At 45.1% G+C, this 19836-nt stretch overlaps 1 protein-coding gene across 16 annotated transcripts in view; it reads left to right on the top strand.

The window, feature by feature from the left end:
• Positions 1-466: 466 nt before the first annotated feature.
• Eif4g3 (eukaryotic translation initiation factor 4 gamma 3) overlaps positions 467-19836 on the top strand; it is a 225315-nt gene continuing 205945 nt past the window's right edge. For all 16 annotated transcript variants that reach the window (XM_050150849.1, XM_050150839.1, XM_050150803.1 and 13 more), the window contains exon 1: positions 467-662. In XM_050150849.1, the coding sequence (XP_050006806.1) occupies positions 469-662 (194 nt within the window). In that variant the 5' untranslated portion in view covers positions 467-468. The remainder of the gene's footprint in view (positions 663-19836) is intronic.

Below are 19836 nucleotides of genomic sequence, written 5' to 3'. Positions count from 1 at the left end.
CGCCATGTTGGATGCTCTGCTCGTTGAGTGAAGAAAATCCGTCCGCATCGCCCGAGCCCCGCTACCGAGAAGGGCGCCGCTTCCCCCGGGGAGGGGGACAGACACCCCCCGCCGCCGGCCCATGAGGATATTGCCGTGAAAGGTCCGGTCTCTCCGCCTCCTGCCCCCGCCGGGTCCGGCCCCCCCCTCCCCGGGGTCGCGTTGTCACGGAGACCGGCAGCCGGTGGTGCTGGCCCGCGGGGCGGCTGCTGCTGCCGGCGGCGGCGGCGGCGGAGGCGGCGGCGGCGGCGGAGGGCGTGTGTGACCGGTCCCGGCCCCCTCCTCCTCCTCCTCCTCCCAGCCTCCCCCCGGCCCCCCGCTCCCGCCGCCTCCCCGGGTCTGCCCCCATCCCGCCCCTCCGCTGCCCCCGGCCCCTGCACCCCGGCGCGCCCGGTCCCGCTCTGGGGGGGTTGGTGGCTTCGCTTTGCCATGAGTTTACCGCAGAAACCGGCTCTGAAATCAGGCTCAGCGGCTGCAGCAGGAACCGGACCCGGTACCGGAGCGGCGGCGGCAGCGGCGGCGGTACCGCCTCCTCACCCGGCGGCAGCGGCGGCGGCGGCAGCGGCAGCGGCGGCCCCTCCTCACCCGAACATCAGGGCCCTCCAGACCCCGGCGCCCCAACAGTATCCTTTTCGCCTTCCAGCGGTCCAGAGCGACCCTTGGTGGGAACCTCCTTGCCTGCCACCACTGTCCAGCAAGGGAAGGGACGGGGCTTGGCCCGAGCTTTTTGGGGTGCTCCGGTGGCCGCATTGCTGGGACCCCGGGACCCTCTGCGGTACCGTGAACACTAGCTTCCCCCGGGCCATGCCTCTGCATCTTTCGCGGATCTGGGGGAGCTCTGCCCTCGAAGGCCCCCTCCCCTTTATTGGGCAGAATTTGCTGGTTCCTGGGACCAGCCCTGCAGGCAAAGCTTTTCTGATTGTCGGGAGGCCCTGCCGTCAAGCGGCGCTCGCTCGGTGGCCTCTCTATTATTTAGAATCCACGGTAAACTTTATTGGTAAATTTCCTGTTCGAAACGAATCAGCTCGTTCCCTCGGTAAGTTCGGTCTTCTGCCATATCGAACGAGTGTACAGAAAGCACTCCCTCTGGCTAATGCTTTTTTATTTTTTTATTTTAAGCAATTAGAGTTGTGTTGTGGTTTGTGGTGGAACCGGCTGAGGAGGAAATGTTACAGTGGACTCTTCCCTGTCTTTGACCTTTTTAAAGGAAGAGGAAGTTAACTCACATTACCCAGCACCCCCAGAAGTGTCACTTCTTCCAAGACTGGTGTTATGCTGAACATTTTTCCCTAAGGGCTTTAGTAAGTGTGCCTCTAATATCTGGAGGGTATCAGGGTTCCCCAGAAAGAGTCTGGTTTCCAGCGTGTCTTAATTTCATGATGTCAAAATCGGGATAGCTTTGATTGAAAAGTCTTGGCGACTAGGTGTTTTAGTCCGACTGAAATGTCGAATTCACAGTTCCCACGGAGCTTCGGCAAGGAGGCGTTTCTTTCTTTTCTTTTTTTTTTTTTCAAGACGGGCTTTTTCTATGTAGCCCTGGCTTAGACCAGGCTGGCTTCGAACTCAAGAGATTCTCCTGCCGCCGACCCCTGAGTGCTGGATTTAAAAAGTGTGCGCCACCACCGCCAGGCAAGGAAGGTGTTTGTTAGCTACCTGAGAATAACATTTCATCATTCGCCCCTCCTCCCTACATCCCTTGTACTTGTGAAAATCAACAAATGATTATTGGATGTCTTCCGTGCTGTGGTCTTTGCATTAGTTACCCTGTATTTGACTTGACACGCAGTCGTGGTGTTTGAGCTAGTAAGTCCTGGCAGCAAGGGCCGCAGTTCGTCTTAGTCTAGTTTGATTCTTGTCTGTATTGATTACTTTGAGAAGGGGAAAAACACTTCCTTTCTTGGGTCACCTCAGGTCATTGTTTGTTTTCTGTCAAGTGTCCTTTCTGTGTTCTCCAAGTGTTGTTAGTCCACATCTTTCAATGCTCCAGTGTGGTGTGTGTACTGATTTCATAATGTTTTGACCCTGCGAGCGCTCACTGTTGAGAATGTTTAGTGTTTCATGGAAAACCCAGTTACTTCTGACCCACATGCGCAGCTGCTGGCCTGGGAAGGAGCAGGTTGGCTGTTCAGCCTGCTTCAGTGTAGAATTGGGTCGCTTCGGTCTGCTTAGCTTCTCTTCATGCTTAGTTCAAATTCCTTCTTAATTTTAGGGTTGTTGTCCTGATGGTCTGTGCTTGTAGGTTTCTGTCTCGGGACCAAGCGAGTTACTCATTACCTGTTCTTTTAGGGAGTTAAACCAGAGGAAGTGAGTAGTGTGTGCTCGTGACATACAGAATAGCAAGTAAGGAGTCACAGTGCCGTCTGTGACAGGCAGCCCTTGGTGAAGTTGGTGGCTTCTTCGAATACAAATCTGGGTGACTTGAGTATCCCAAGTGTACTTTTTTTCTGTGCACTTCACAGTTGAAGGACTGGAAAACCTCAGAGTTGGTTGCAGCTCGGAAGTAGTGATTGGTGCTTCAAGTTAAATTTTTATCTTTTCTTTAAAGTAGAAACTGCAGCTGTTAAGGATGAGTGGGTTTAAGGTGGCCTTTTCAGAGGAGATAATTTTAAGTTCTTTGTGGCAATATTGGCTTCAGCCATGTTGTTTTAGGGTCGTATTTTGTCCCGTGTATGGCAGTTGGCATTTTAGACTTGATGTATTCTACCATTCCTGCCTTTCATCTGGCAAGATTACATTGCTAAATTGTAAGCATTTATCTAGATAGTAAATGAAGCATAGGCTACAGGCGTCTCAGAACACATCGGTGGTAAAATATTGTCATCTGGTAATGGAAGAGGTCGGAAATAGATCGAAGTAGAGCAATTCTGCTTTTGGAACTAGAGGGAATGTGGGAATTTGGGTTGGTCAAGCGCCGTTGTGCAGTAAGTTGGTGCCAGTGAAGCCCTGGGGCTGGAGTTGCTCTTTCCGTGGCTTGAGTAGATCTCCATTTCCTCAAAACATATGGGTACAATTGCTTGCTTCATATTAATTAGCTCAAGCAGTTTATTTAAAAAGGGGGGGGGGAGGCGATGTAAGGCCAGGTGTCCTTCATTTGTTCTGAGTGTTCAAGTGTCATTGAAATGAAGGGAAGTGTTGAAAACAAGGGATCTGAATGTAAACGAGAAGCTATTTCTAAGCAGGCGCAGTTTTGCACAGCAGGATCTTGAGGCCAGGTGAAGGAGAAATGGCCACATAGACTGCAGAGAGTCAGTGGATGGCAGGGCAGGACAGTGAAAAACCTGCCTGACAGGAAAAGTACTAAGAGCAAGGAGAACATGGGAATATTTGTCTTGAGGTATGCTCAGCTCTCTGTTGAGGTTGAGACAGCTCTATTGAGAATCTTGACAGTGTTCATCCTTTTTCTGGCTGACAGAGTAACTGCCATTTTCATCAAAATTTGTCTTTGCACATAATTTCTTTAGGGACTTACTGGGTCTCCCATTAAATCCCAGCTCTTAGCCGGGTGCATGCCTTTAATCCCAGCCCTCGGGAGGCAGAGGCAGGCGGATTTCTGTGAATTTGAGGCCAGCCTGGTCTACAGAGTAAGTTTCAGGACAGGCTCCAAAGCTACACAGAGAAACCCTGCCTCAAAAAAACAAAAAATAAATAAGTAAATAAAAAAATAAAAAATCCTAGCTCTTTAGATTGAAACTTCCTGCCTACCTTTCAGAAAATCTTAGATAAATGAACTTGAGTTAGGTGCCCATTTGTTAGCAATACAGTATTCCTTGTGTATAGTGGACTTCAGGGTATGATTTCTCTCAGGGCTGCTGAAACTCTTGGGGGAGTCTTCTTACTGTTTTGGGGCAGCCAGTTAAAATAAGGCAGAGGGGCTGGAGAGATGTCTTGGTAGTTAGGAGCACAATCTGCTCATCCAAAGGACCTGGGTTCAGTTTCTAGCACTCACATAGCAATTTACAACTGCTTGTAACTCTAGTTCCAGGGGTTCCAACACCTTCACACACATACACATGCAGGCAAAATACCAATGCACAGGAAATAAAAATAAGTAAGTCATCTTAAAAAAAAAAAGACATTTGCTGATTATGCTGTTCTGGGGTGGTGCACACCTTTTGTACCCGCACTCAGGACAGAGGCAGGTGGATCTCTGTGAATTTGAGGCCAGCCTGCACTACAGAGCAAGTTCTAGGACAACCAGATCTCCACAGAGAACCCTGTCTTAAAAACAAACAAACAAAAACGATACAGTAGCTCTTCCCAGGAACAGAAATAGGTAGAGACCTGTGTCAACCAGAATATGACTTCTGTCTCTAGCTCCTCTGTCATAAGTGTTCTTTCTGTCTTTGCAATATTCTTGTTGCTCTTCTTTTTTTTTATGTTTTGTTTTGTTTTTAAATTTTCCTCCCATTGATTTTAAGCTGGTCTTTACGGGGTGAAGCTTGTAATGTCTTTTAGCCTCTCTGATAACTAGATTTGGATAATACCCACTGCTCTAGAAGTCATACATGCAGGAGTCTATTTAATTTTTCCAAGACGTCTAATAAGGTAGGTGTTGTCTGTTTTACAGACAAGGGTACTGATTGATGTTCAGGAAAGTTAGTTACATTTCCTATGCTCATGAAAGGTAGTGTGTGGGCAGACTAGTGACCAAGTCTAAGCCCATGGTACCTCTCTTCCTCAGCTGGGCGAGTAGCCTGCATATAGGGCCTGGGAGGAAGAATCCACTTTCCCCCTGTATTTGAGAAAAGCTATGTGGAGTAATCTAGAACACAGCCACACTGTACAGGGTTTTAATTAGTTCACAGCCACATACTGCTAGACAAGTGTGCTGTCTTCTCTCACGGAGCCTAACAGCATAGGGGCCCTCTGTTGGGTTGAGCTCATGTTTCTGTTTGTTCAGGAGTCAGCAAGGCCTCCAGCAAAATTCCATTATAGCTAGTAACTGGAATGCTGAGGCTGCCATGGCGTCCAACATGTCTCCATTCCTAAGCCCCTCCATTAAGCAAGTGTCAAATCTTGAATGCTTGGAGACAGAGGCAGGGAGATCTCTGAGTTAGAGACCAGCCAGGGCTATACAGTCTGAGACCCTGTCTCAAACCAAGCCAAACGGAACAAACTTTTGAAGGCAGATCCTCATAGGAGGGAGGAAGGGAGACAATGCAAAATGTGATTGGAGAGGAACTCTCTCCGGGTACCTGTGTCACAGCGCAGCTGCTGCCTCCACCTTCAGTGGGTTGACTGTTGACAGGGGTGGGTGTTGGTCAGACTGAGTGTGGGCCACCTCAGCACTAATAGGTTGATGTTTTACATTGACGTTTCTGATAAATCTTGACAGGGACGTTCTTTGAAAAAAATTAAGAACGGTGTTTCCCATGTGATAGCGAGAATGACTACATTTGCCTGTTTCTCTTGAGTTTATGAATTTACTCATTTATCACCTACTGTGTTCCAGACTGGGGCTAGACCTAGGGTTGCTGTTACCTTGCCCTGAGAGATTGGTCCCAGCAGGCCAATAGAGAGGGCACTCTTGAGGTCGGGCTCAGGGTTGACTCTGCTGTGCATCTTTTCCGCAGACAGCAGAGTTAGAGCTTCCTGGGCGGAGCTGATGTCTGAGCAGGTTAGACACATGACTGAGAATTGATCCAGCTTCCTAGTGCTGCCTGCCCACCAGCTGGCTTTCCTCAGTTCTGTGGCTGCTGTAAAGAATGTTAGTAGATTATAGTCACGTTGCTTTTCTGTCTGCCTCTCCCCAGTGTGGGGGATGAGAGGAAGTACTATTGAAAATGTAATTGCTGTAGATTCAAAGTGTCTCCTACATGATGGTCTGAGCATTTGTGCTTCACCTGCCCTTCAGTGCCGTCCTCCCGTTTTATCCCATAAGACCATTGACTTTTTGGGGCTAGAGCACTGGTTTTGATTAAGAGTCCTGGCTGTTGCAGAGGACCCGGTTGTATTCCAAATACACATTTGATGGCTCACAACTGTCTGCAACTTCAGTTCTAGGGGCTCTCATGCCCTCTTCTGACATCTCCACAGGCACCCCCTCCCCCACAGACACAAGCGTGCACACACGGCTCACAGAACACATAAAATAATAAGAGAAATCTAAAATAACCATATCTTTAAAAAAGATCATTGCCCTTCTGATACTATACTTTAATTTTGATATAATCTCTTTCAACCTTAAAATACAAGATTGAGCTTGATATATTCAGAAGTGCTGTGTTTGAATTGGAGGGTTTGTGTTTGCTCTTACTTATTTATTTAATTTTGAGACAGGGTCTTATGTAGGGCAGGCTGGTCTTAAACTCTACATCACTGAAGATGCCCTCGAACTTCAGATTCTTCTGTCTTTAGAGCTGTTGTATTGGCAGTATCTCTTCTTCCTTTTCTCTGAAGTGAAGGGATTAGTGACCTTGAATTACAAGGGTTTGGGATTTTGAAGATGGCTTGGAGGTGTGTTTTGCTATTCCAAGTATAGGGCAGGACTTATTTGGGCCAATTAATGCTATCTTTGTGGGTCTGGTGGACCCATGTTTCTGTGGCAATTTATTGGTCCTCCAAGGATGCTAACATGGACCCAGGAAAGATAGCTTGCTCATATAAGGCTTTCTACTAGATTTAGCCAGAGACTGAAATGTCTCTGTGACATGTCTTGCTCTAGACTGTATAAAGTTGGTTGAGAGCATAAAATAAGGTTATTATGGTCAGTGACTGGGTCACTCTGGGTGAGGATAGTTAGTTTATTATGAGGTCCGAGGGGAAGTGGGTTCTGGAGTAAACTCTGGTGAGGAGAGCTGTTTTACTTTAGGGATAGTGTTTTGAGCTACTGCAGTAAGAAACGATTTCCTGATTGTTGGGCAGGCAGATTACTTCAGCAGTGCTGAAGCACAGCTGAGATTGCAACGGATGAAATGCCGCAGAGTCCCATGCGACTTCGGGATTCTCAGATGACTTGCAGTTCTTTGGCTTTGTGCCAACCAGGAGGAGCCTTTCACTCTCTTGGTGCCTCAGCTGAAACCGGAGATAGTTGAATCTATTTTAAGTGCATTTGAAACTTGTCAGTTTGTGACCTTTATTAGCTACAGCTTCTTGGTGTGTGCTGAGCCCACTGTGTTTCCTGACTCCTAAGATATTAGTGTTTCTTGATAGGATGCAAGTCCCTATCCTGTACACCGTGGGCTTGCCAGGACTTAGAATAAATAGTGCTTGGTTTTAGGGGTACGGTGCATGTCATCTTAACTCACTTTCAGCATTCCTGGTTGTCTTGAAATTGTTTCATACTGATCCATGATGAAATTGACAATCTGGTGTGATTTCCTGTGAGATGGACTAGTGCTGGCCCAGTTTACAAATCTGAAGTGGCTAGTTTGGGTTTGAGGTTTAGATTATGGGGATGGGGACTAGGGTGTCATGCAGAGGCCACAGAAGCAACATCTGTGGATTAAAAACGGTTTATCATACAAAGTAACATTAGAAGTTTACTATGTAGACCAAGCTAGCTTCAAACTTAGGTATCTGCTGCCTCTGCCTCTCTAGTGCTGGGATGAAAGGCACTGACACTGTGTCCAGCTTTAGCAGAAAATTTAAAAAACAGAAAGAATTAAAAAATACACGTGGTGTCTTCTCACTTGATCTCATAAGACCTCCACCCCTGTGACGTTAGACTTTGTCTCGGAAACATTTCCTGTCAACCTTAGAAGATTAAGATTCGGAAGGGGTTTGGTTTTTGATTTTGGACATGGTCAGCTTCTGCTTTAGCCTTTAGTGCTGGATTCACGTGTATGTCACCACACCTGGGGGTTTTGTAAAGTATGGCCACTGAACTTTCCTGGGCTCTTGTGTTTTATTAATGTACGTGTTTCCGGGTTGCGTATCCTGTCAGTACACAAGTGAGCTAATCATATGCTTAGCTGCTGAGCTGAGCTACCTACCGGGTCTGTATGGATTTGAATTGTATTAGACTTAAACTCTGTTAGTTTTTGGAAAATACAGTCAGAATGTCTGTCTATAGTTTTAGATTTTTTTTCTTCTTCTTTTTAGTTTTCTGAGACAGGGTTTCTCTGTGTAGCCCTGGCTGTCCTGAAATTCACTCTGTAGACCAGACTGGCCTCAAACTCATAGAGATCATAACTTGGTTTCAGGAAGTTTTTCTGTGATGAGTGAGTAGCGAGAGGAGGGATTTAGTGGGTTAGGGAGCAGGACTGAGGGGGACAAAGAGAAGTTAGAAATGACAGCAAAACTAGGTAGAGATAGAAAATTAACCAGCAGTCTAAATCCTTGAGGATAGGCAGAATTCTGTGAGGAAGGGTGAGGCGCCGTTTGTCTTTTTACAAGGCTTTGCAGGGCCCTGGAAGATAGATAGTTGATAAGAAACCTGAGGACTGGCCAGATTATCATCGCTTGCTGCCAAATCCGACCTCCTGAGTTTGGGCCCAGGAACCATGGGTGGAGAACTGACTTCCATAAGCTGTCTTTTCATCTTCTTTGTCTTGTGCAAATGCATGTACATATACACACACAGTAAATAATTTCTAAGAATAGAAAATAAATTTGCAAGCTGAGTATGGGAGGTGGACACAGGAGGACTGGAAGTTGAAAGTGATCCGTGGCTACAGCCTGTCTGGGCGACATGAGACATCGTCTCGGAAAAACATTTTCACTGCCACCAACAGAAAGCAAATAACTTGAATGCAAAGATGAGTGTAAAGAGAAAAGGGTCTGGATATGCAGAGGAAATGAGTTAAGAGTAGGGACTCTTAAATATCCACTATGAAACAAGCACAGCAGAAACTGGGTCCTAAGGGTCCCCCACGCGAGTGCTGGGAGCTCCTGATTCTGGTAGTGGAATGCTTGAGAAAATGAATCTAGATTCTGAGGGGCTCGGAATGAGTCTGAAGAAGTTAGGAGCAGGAGTTAGAGGTAGTTGGAAGCCCACTGACTGCCAGGGACAGAACTTGGGTTCCCTGGAAGAGCAAGAAACAAGTGCTTTTAACTGCAGAGTCATCTTTCCAGCCCCCTTGAGACTTTAGTTTTTTTTTTTTTTAATTTATTTATTATGTATACAGTGTTCTGGGCACCAGATCTTATTATAGATGGGTGTGAGCCATCATGTGGTTGCTGGGAATTAAACTCAGGACCTCCGAAACAGCAGTCAGTTCTCTTAACCTCTGAGTCATCTCTCCAGCCCGAGTCTTTAGTTTTTATTCCCATTCAGAATGTAAGGCTTCCGTCAAATACAAGGACTTGACAAAGTCTCCCATTCAGCCTTTTCACGTTTAATGTTGTGTGCGCACTCAGGAAGCAGAGGCAGGTGAGTGTCATGAGTTCAAGGCCTGGCTGCTCTACACAGAGCTGGACATTAGTTAGTGCTGCATGGTAGATGCTTCCTCAGAAAAGGAAGAGAGGGATATTAATAACCACATGAGTTTAATAAAATGGGCTTTATTAATTTTAGCCAGAAAATTTCCCTACAAAAACAAAACCTTTTCCATGACTTGAATTCTAAATATTAGAGCAGTAAGGTTGTATCTACTTTTTAGTAAGTCTCCCTGATAAATATGCAGAAGTTGATCTTCATTAGTCTCTGCAGAATTTTAATGCCATCAAGTATCTAGCGACTAAAATTTTTGAATTCTTGAGGCTTAATTGAGGCAGCCAGTACTCTCAATATTAAAATTGTCAATCTTTCAGAAGTAGAATTTGGAACCAGTTCAACTTCCTGAGGTAACTTCTGTTTCTGAAGCTGACATGAGCACTTGACCTTAGTATAGACCCTTCATGATGTGGAAGTATCTGAGTGTGCTTGCATCTTAGGCAACATTAAAAGCTGAGTGTTGGTGTGGACAATCAGTGATTCCGTTTTTGACTTTAAAAAAAAAATTAACGAAGGGGGTCTTGAGAGGTAGCTCAGTGGTTAAGAGGGTCCTCAAGTTGTGCGGCTTATGGCTGCATATAATTCCAGCTCCAGTGGATCCTACACCCTCTCTGGCCTCTGAGCACTACACATACGTGCCTTGTGTATACACACATCCAAGTAATAAGAAAATATATCTTTTTAAAAAATCATAACTGTCCAGACATCTAAGTGTACTTTAGTTCAGTATTTAGAAAATTTAAAAATATGTGTTTGAGTAAATTTAACAGCATCAAGTAAACACCAGACATGGTGGTGCACACCTTCAAATCCCAGCACTCAGAGGCGGTGGGTCTCTGTGTGTGAGGCTATACAGAGAAACCCTGTCTTGAAAAAAAAAGAAACAAAAAAGTGAAGAATAAAGTTTGAAGAGTCTTTCCATGAGCTGTTTTTTTTTCTTTTTAATTTATTCTGTGTATGTTTTTTTTGTCTGTACCATATTCATGCCTGGTGCCCATAGAGGGCAGAAGAGGGTGTCAGGTCCCTGGTCCTGGAGTTAGCATGGTTGTGATCCACCCCTGTGGTTGCTGGGACTTGAACCCAGGTCCTCTGCAAGAGCAGCAGTGCTCTTAACCTCTGAGTATCTCTCCAGCTTTTCATTTTTTTTTTTAAGTTGGAAGGGAATTTTGGGGTTTTTGGATTTAGCTTTCAGCCCCCATCTTCCCTTTGCTTTTAAGAGACTTAGCAAGGAAAGGGTCACTTGCCTAAGCATTTCTTTTGTGTGAACTCTTAGTGATTTGAGAGCTTGTGCAACACTGACAGTTATCTAATTGGGTAGCCCCCTTTTCTGTCACTCTCTTGATTTGGATGGCAAGTCATATGGTTACCCCACCTAGTATCTGTTTTAGAATTTAGAGCTGGTAGGCTTCGTGTTATTTCTAGGTGTATTGCTGAAATGCTTTGTGAGGTAGCCCTTTGTCCAGTAATTTGTATTTCATTTAATTTTTTCAAGTTGCGAAGGTCTGTGACATTAACATGTAAACTTAAATAGGAGCAAATTCTTGTCAACACCCCCGTTTAAGAAGAGCTACTAAGCTAGTTTTATTTATTCATTGATTTATTTTTTGGAGTCTGGAAGACAGCCTTGGGCTGTTGCCTTTCAGCTGGTTTGAGACAGGAACTTCATTTCTGGCTGTGAACATCAGGCTGGCCGGCCCATAAATGATGTAGGATTCTCCTGTCTCTGCCCTTTCCCTGTAGGAGCACTGGGGCCATTGTGTGGGTTCTGAGGATTTGAACTCACGTTCTCATATTTACTTGACGAATGCTTTTCCTGCTGAGCTATCTGTCTAGGTAGAAACTAGCTTTTAAATTGCAGGAAAGTTGTTGAAGGAGATCCTGTACCCACTTTGTCATTAGCATCTCTTATAACCTTGGCATGATTAGTAAGAGGAAGAAATTAGCCAGGTGGTAGTGCACACCTTTAATTCCAGCACTTGGGAGGCAGAGGCAGGCAGAGTATGAGACCAGCTTGGTCTACAGAGTGAGTTCCAGGAAAGCCAAGACTATATAGAGAGACCCTGTGTTTTCTCTGGAAAAAATAAAAATTAAAAGATAAAATTTAAAAAAGGAAAGAGTGAGACACTCACACAATACTACCTAGTAAGATGCAGGCCTCACCTGTTTTTTACCTGATTTGTTTTTAATGTTTTCTTTTCCAGAATCATCCTCCTTCTTTTGATTTTTCTCTGTCCTCCTTCTCTTCTCTGTTGCTGGGATCAAACCCAGTGCCTTACACTTGTTTGCCATTGAGCTATTTTAATCTTGTTTAAAAAAAAAATTCCTCCAGTTTAATAGCATGTTAGTTATATATAATAGATTTCTTTTTTTGACCTTTTTTATTTTAATTTATTTTTTTTTAAAAACTATCTTTTCTTATTTTACGTGCCAAATCCATTTCCTCCTCCTCCTGCTCCCTCCACCTTCCCCTCCCCTTCCCTTCCAGTCCCACCCCTCTTCACTCCCCAGAGAGGGTAAGGCAAAGTCAGCAAAGTCTAGCACATTGTTTTGAGGCATGACCAAGGACCTCCCCACTATATCTAGGCTGAGCAAGGAATCCCTCCAGAGAAAATGGGTTCCAGAAAAGCAGAACAAGCAGTAGGGATAAATCCTGGTCTTACTGCCAGTTGCCCCACATTCTGCCCCAACCATACAACTGTCACCCACATTCAGAGTACCTAGCTTGGTCCTATGTTCGTTTCCTCGCTGTCATCTAGAGTTGGAAGGCTTCAATTAGCCCAGGTAAACTGTTTTCGTGGGTGTCCCCATCATGGTCTTCACCTCTTTGCTCATATTCTCACTCTTCCTTCTCTTCGACTGACTTTGGGAGCTCAGCCCCAGTGCTCCGCTGTGGTTCTCTGCATCTGCTTCCATCAGTTGCTGGATGATAACATTTGAGATAGTCATCAGTGTAATTACAGGGGAAGGGCAGTTCAGGCCCCCCTCCACTATTGCTTAGGGTCTTAGCTGGGGTCATATAATGGATTTCTTTATGCCTTTTTCATACACATATATAATGTGTTTTGTTTTTCACCTTCCTCCCCCTTACCACTCTGAATCCAGTCCTCCTCTACTTTTATGTCTTTTTATTTACATTTATTTATTGTGGGTGTACATGTATGTGGGTGCATGAGGTGCTGTAGTACATGTGGGGGTCAGGACAATATGCAGGGGTTGTTTCTCCTTCCAGGATGAGGGTTCTAGGGATTGAACTCTGGTTGTCAGTCTCGGTGGCAAGCGCCTTTACCTGCTGAGGTTCTTGTCTAATTTTTGGTGAACTGAAGAGTTTCATTATAATTGTTTAAAGATTCATTTTAAAATTATTGTGTGTGTGTATATTCAAGTATAGGCAGATGCTAGAATAGGGAGCAAGGAGTTACAGGTGGACAGACATCTGGGCTGCCTGACATGATGCTGGGCACTGAACTGTGTCCTCTGGGAGACCAGTACGTGTTCATTAGCTGGTCTATGCCTGCAGGTTCTTGTTAGAGTTGTTTACAGGAGCCTTAGCGGGAGCCTGTTTCTAGCGGCATCTGCTCCTTACCGGTGACTTCATCCCTGAAGGTATCCCCTACTTTCCCCCTCCCCAACTGTTACCTTCCGATAAATCCTCTGAGAGAGTTGTTGTCCGGTGATCCTCTTCCACTTTTTTTTTTTGTTCTTACTTTTTTTTTTTTTTTTCTTACGAGACAGGGTTTCTCTGTGTAGCCCTGGCTGTTCTGGAACTTGCTCTGTTGACCAAGGTGGCCTTGAACTCAGAGACTGACCTGCCTTTGCCTCCTGAGGGCTGGGATTAGAGGCACCACCATCATCTATCTGGCTTGTACTAATTTTTGAGACAAAAATCTCTAGCTTCAAGCTTGCCGTAGCCGCGGATAATCTGATCCCCCTGCCTGCCTGCATCTCCAGAGTGGTGGGACTCCAGAGATGGTGTGAGCCATGCCTGGTTCATTAAAATTATTTTGAGATGGTCTTTCTATGTGCACCAGGCTGGCCTTGTATTTGTAATCTTTCTGCCTCAGGCTGTGATATGCACCAAACCCAACTTTTTAAAAATAAGGCCTCACATAGCTTGGTCAGGCTCATTCATTTTTGCTAATGTCCTGGACTTGTGTTCTTCCTGCCTCAGCCTCCCAGGTAGCTATAATTTACAGGGCAGCACCACCAGCCTAGTCCTTTCTTTTTCTTTAATTTCCTCTTCTGTATTTACTTAGTGGTCATAGCTTTCATAATGTTGGTACTCTTTACATTTTCATATTTTTGCTATTTTTGAGGCAGGGTTTCTCTGTGTAGCCTTGGCTGTCCTGGAACTCACTCAGTGTACCAGGGTGGCCTCGAACTCAGAGATCCACCTGCCCCTGCCTCTCAGTGCTGTGATTAAAGGTGTGAGCCACCACCGCCTGGCTACATTTTTATTTTTGTTGAGGTGCTGGGGTTTGGGCTCTGGGCATCACATGTTAATCATCTGTGTGCTACCTCTGCCCTGTACCTGTATTCCTGTCCTTGACTCAGAATGTTAGTGATGAGTTACTGTAGAGAATGCCCTTTGCTTTCTTAGTGTTTTTTCATGAGAGCAGTGCGGTGTATCCCTCTGCAGTGTGAGGATGTTTAGTTGATCGAGAGATGTGCGCTAAGCTGGCTTCTGCAGAGGGCCTTCCTGCCAATCCCTGGTCCCACCTTCACACATACATTGGTGATGCTCGACTGTGACTCTCTCCTCTGCCTTTTCCTTCTCTATTGGTTGTTCAGTTGTCCAGGAAGCTTGCTCTCATATTTAGCTATTTGTTCATATCATGGGCTCAAGTGCTTTCTTCTGAGGGAAAACCTGCAGTTACTATTATTGTTTGCTGCTCAGATTGTGCCAGCTTGGCCGGGAGGCATTCCTGCAGGTCTGTACAGGTCCTTCCTGCCAGTCACCCTCTTGAGAAAGTGTTTCTTTTACTTTCTGGCACTAAAAAGTGTTTTAGTTTTAGACTCATCTAGTATTTCCCCTGAACAGGCCGTATATGCCTCCCACGCCCCCACAACCCTGCCTGTCTTTACTGGCGGCCGGTGCTGGAGACAAAGTGTGGGTCCTGGGTGGTGGCACCACCCTACCATATTCATTCAGTTTTCGGTGATGCCATGGTCTAGACACACAGAGAGCCGGGAACGCTAAGTATGTACTAAGGCACGCACATACACACACAGGTGTATATGCTGTGTTTCAGCCTCTGAGTATAGAAAACTGTATCTTTGAGTTTATACTCAGAACTCCAGTTCTTTTTTAAGTTGTTGTTTGGGACAACTTCAGCTATGTAGTCTGTGTTTCTCCTTCAGCCTTCATTGTGCCAGAATCATAGGTTGTACCATGGTGCAAAAACTCAAAAATTGTATGTGCACATTTATGTGGAGGGTTCTTCTACCAGGTAGATCCTAGGGAAAGATTGAACTTAGTTTGACTGGCTGAACCATCTTGATAGCCATATAATATTAATAGTTTTGAGCTTTAAAAATATTTTAGCTGGGCGGTGTTGGCACACATCTTTAATCCCAGCACTTGGGATGCAGAGGCAAGAGGATTTCTGAGTTCAAGGCCAGTTGCAGAGTGAGTTTCAGGACAGCGTGGGCTACACAGAGAGACCATGTCTCAAAAGCAAAACAAAAAATAAATAAAAAAAAAATCTGTGTCTAGAGAGATGGCTCAGCTGCTAAAAGCATGGGCTGCTCTTTCAGAGGACCAGGGTTTGATTCCTAGCACCCGTGTAGTTGCTCACAGCATCTGTTACTTCAGTCCCAGCCCCAGGATATCTGATGTCCTCTTCTGACCTTCCAGGTTCACAGACATTACATGCAGGCAAAACGTCTGTTTACATGATGATGATAATAAGCTGAAGTTAGTAGACATTGCTGACTCCTGTGACCCCATCCTCACTTTTACTGTAGGCATCTGTCTGGCGTGCTTGGCTCTTACAGCAGTTGTCTGGGCACTAGGGGTTGGCTTAGCCGTGCTTGGTGCTTAGTTGGCACACAGTCCTTTTTTACTCAGAGAGCAAAAGAGGCAACAGTTGATTCCATGTGTACTTACTGTTGAAGGAGGTACGAAAGAAAGCCCTGTCCCCTATGTAGCAAGTGGACAATTGAGAAGTTGAGGTATTCTCCCAGTGGAGTTGGCAGAGCTGAGCCTTGCAAATGATTGACAACTACAGGACAGAAAGGGGGATTTTAGTTATCAGAAGGCCATCCACAGTTGAGTGATATCATCTTACAAGCCTTTAGAGTCTTGCTCAGCAGTTAGAAAGTGGCCCATGGGGGCTGGAGAGATGGCTCAGAGAGTAAGAGCACTGGCTGCTCTTCCAGAGGTCCCGAGTTCAATTCCCAGCAACCACATGGTGGCTCACAACCATCTGTAATGAGACCTGGTGTCTTCCTTGCCAGCAGTACATTGTATGCTTAATAAATAAATAAATCTTTAAAAAAATGGCCCATGGTGAATTTGCTGTGGTCAGAAGACCAACTAGTGGAAAGCATTGAAGGTTTCATGTGTGGGGCAGTTTAGGAGGCCCTTTGACTATCTAGTTGTGCAGTCTGTTCTTTTCTCCCACAATAGTTGGAAGGTTTTTTTGGTTTGTTTAGATTTTATTTTATGTGTGAGTGTTTTGTGTTCATGTATGTACCTTATGCATGCCTAATGCCTGCAGAGGTTGGAAGAGGGCATAGGATCCCCTGGACCTTGGATTTAAGGATGGGTTGTGAGCCACTATGTGGTCCTCTGCAAGAACATCCAGTGTTCTTTGCTGCTGAGCCATTTCTTCTGCCTTCTACTCCTAGCTATTGAGACTGCTGTCATTGAATGAATAAAGGAAGATGTGGAATTTAATTGTGTTCATTAGTTTAGGATATATTGGGCTTGAAGTGAGTAGAAGGCACGTTCCGTTCGTTTAGTAAGTGGAGATACCTGAAGGGGTTTGCAATGAGAAGAAATCGTGTGAGCAGAAAGGGTTGGAAAACAAGTCTTTGATGATTTCAGTACAGTGGAAGGACCAAGAAAGGCGAAGGTCTTGAGAGTCCGTGCTGTGGCTGGTGATCTGATAAGGAAGCTGCTGTGAGTCGGGACAGCTGTGAAGTCTTTCCGCTGAGCTTCCTTATGGATAAAAGATCTTTAAATGCTAATGTGGAATGATGTGCAGTTGATGGACAGTGTTAAGTTTTGTGTCCTGGCAGCCAGGATCCTGCATGCTGAATGTGCACTCTCATCCCAAGCTGTACCTTTGTCCCTCACCCTTATTTATCAGGCTTTATATTTTATTTTCTCGAGACAGGTCTCACTATATAACGCTGGCTGGCTTGGAAGCCCTGTGTAGACCAGGTTGGCCTCAGAACTCAGAGATCTGCCTGCCCTTGCCTTCCTAGCACTGGGCAAGGCTGATGATCAGTTTTAAGCAGGAGGAACTATTGATACTCAGCTGGTCTCATGCCTCATGTTGATGGCTAATTTCCAGGCTCTCTCTCTCTCTCTTTTTTTTTTTTAAATGGTGTCTGGAGTACTGGTCCTGAACTCTTGGGTTCTCAGTTGATTCTCTTGCCCCACCCTCTCTAGTAACTGGACTACAGGGGAAAATATGTAGGTAAACCATTGTGTATGATGTCAGTGGGAACTTCTCAGTCATTGTTATAAATGAAAACTTAGAAAAGTGGGTTTGGAGAGGGAAATCTTATGACACAAGGGTCCTTAAAGATGATCGCTTTTGGCTCTTAGAAGTGAAACTGAGTAGAGAACATTCAAAAGCAGAGTTTCACTGAGTGGCTCAGGGTGCTTTGCCACAGAAAGTGACTGTCACAGAGAGATTAGCAATTCCTAATTTTCACTTCCTCTCTTTGTATTTTAAGTAGTTTAATGCCTCTGATGTCTGTTTGTGTGTTACTGAAGCACTTTCCTGTGTCTGTCCACGCGGAGCCAGGTTACTGTGACTCTCTAGCAGGCTTTAGTGATCAGGTTGGTTGTTGAGTGTTCAGTTAGTTACCTGCTTTGTGGTCCCCAGCTCTCCAGAAATGATGAGTTCATTGTCCTTTGGGAAAAGAGATTATTCACAGCATTTTAGGAGCTACTTGCTAAACTTGATGCTTCTGAACCCCTTAACTAAGGAAAATGGGCGTGCTGACAGTAGGTGGCTTTACAAGCCTGTGAAGCCCTACAGCGTGTTCAGCAATGTAAACAATGACAGCTGTCTTTTGCTGGCTTCTCTGTTGTCCAAAGTGTAATGAAACCGCTGCTCACCCATGGTTTCACCTGCTGAGTCATCTGCCAGCTTCTGACTGCCCACAGCAACCGGCATCATTTTATGTTGGAATTGAGGATGCAAAGAGCTAGAATGTTTGGTTTGGAGTAGGTCATGGAAATCCTCTTTTCAGTCTCTTCTCAATGCCTTAGCTACCAGAAGGACGTGTTATAATGGCAGATGCCACAGCTGAGTTAGAGCTAGCCTTCCCCGGACTGCAGGAGTCAGGACTTCATCTAGGAATCCTGGAGATGAGAACTCTTTAGACTCTTGAGACAGTGGCTGAATGCTGCTTGGTGTAGAAGTAGCACACGGTAATGTCTCAGGAGGACCATAGGATGAAGTAAAGAATGACCACTGGACTTGGAAAAGATGTAAATGTAACTAGAACATTAACTTGAGAGAGGAGTGGGAAACAGTGGGACATTTTAGGGATCAATGTAACTGTGTGTACGCTTATTTAGCTGACAACTTTTTTTTTTTTTTAGCTGACAACTTTTTTGGAGATTTTATTTTATTTTTTTAAAGATTTATTTATTAACTATACAGTGGTTTGCCTGCCTGTGGGCCAGAAGAGGGAACCAGATCTCATTACAGATGGTTGTTAGCCACCATGTGGTTGCTGGTAATTGGAACTCAGAACCTTTGAAAGAGCAAGCAGTGCACTTAACCTCTGAGCCATCTCTCAGTACTTAATCATCTTGCTGTGCTGGGGGTGGGTTGCAGGGAAGGCCTGATACAGCTGGGCCTATTCTCTAGTCTCAGATATCCTTAATATTCTGCAACTGATTTCAGATTGATTGATTTCGAATCAACCCTGCTTCTTTTCTTTCTTTTTTTCTTCAAGTTCTTGGGATTACACCAGGGTCTCACTTGTGATGGACGAGTGCTATACCACTGAAAAGTAGTTCGCTTGTTCAATTGTTTGGTCTGAGTCTTGAACTCAGAGATCTGCTTGCCTCTGTCTCCTGAGTGCTGGAATTAAATGCATAAGTCCCTACTGCCTGGCTCAAATTTTATTTTTAAAATATGCATGGAGGAGCCAGCGAGATGGTTCAGTAGCTTGTGACCTGAGTTCCATCCCCAGAAAGCCTGTAAATGTGGAAGGAAAGAACGGACTCCACATAGCTGTCCTCTGACCTTTATAGAAGTGCTGCGACATGTGTGCCTGACAGACTCATTATATACACACAAGATAATAAAGTTATAAATGTGGAAAGGTCCTGTGTATATTAGTGTTCCTAGGATCATCTAGTGAGGGTAGGTAGTTTTTACATAATAAGTGATACTTGTTTAATTACTTATTGCTTTCCTGGTGCTGAGGTTTGAACCCAGGTCCTTGCATGTGCTAGATGAGTGCTCTACCACTGAGCTGCATCCTCAGCCCTCGTGTGCTGCTTTTATAATCGGGAACACGAACATCTTTTTGAAAAATGAAATAAAGTTCGTCTGGCTCTCCAAGGGCCTGTATTTGTAAAACAGATTAAGTTACATTGATTTAAGAGCAAAAAGAGGACTTAACACTTATGGAGGTTCAACAGGGAAGTGAGAGAGAAGAGGAGAAAGGCTTCCTCCTACCTTCTGGTCCTGCTTCTTATCACAGCACTTGTTTTTCCCTTTGGCTTTTTTTTTTTTCTTTTTTTTTCCCCCTTTGGCTTTTAAGTGCTGGGAATGTTGTTAGAGTGCTTGCTTAGTGTGGACAGACTCCTGGGTGTAATGCCCACCACTGAACCTCCATCCCAAAGCAATCATGGAAAACCTGCTTGTTGCCTAAGTTAATAGAAGCCCAATTCGCTGAGTGTCCTGCTCCTGAATCAGTAGGATTTGTCTGTGTTTTACCATAGTTGCCACACTGGTACTGGGACACTGGCAGCTAGGAGATAGTTGGAAGTTGTACATCTGATGTAAAGGAGTGCTGTCTTTTTAATGACATGAAGAATGAGTGCAGTGTTTGTGAGACACAGTGTTCAGTAGTTTCCTTTTCAAAGTCCTTTGGTGTCTTTTCTTGCGTCCTGCCTTCCAGCTGGAGCTCCAGCAGAGCTGAACCAAAAATGGCTGCTACTGCAGTAAGGGCTGGTACAGGATCCAGCTGCTGTTCTTCCTGGGATGAAGCGGGAGGAGCTG

This window comes from Alexandromys fortis, unplaced genomic scaffold (assembly GCF_014885135.2).
Source record: "Alexandromys fortis isolate MF-2015 unplaced genomic scaffold, M_Fortis_MF-2015_v1.1 scaffold_26, whole genome shotgun sequence".
In the NCBI taxonomy this organism is placed as follows: Eukaryota; Metazoa; Chordata; class Mammalia; order Rodentia; family Cricetidae; genus Alexandromys; species Alexandromys fortis.
Note: the sequence above shows the minus strand (reverse complement) of the source record. Positions and strands in the feature narration are given on the sequence as shown.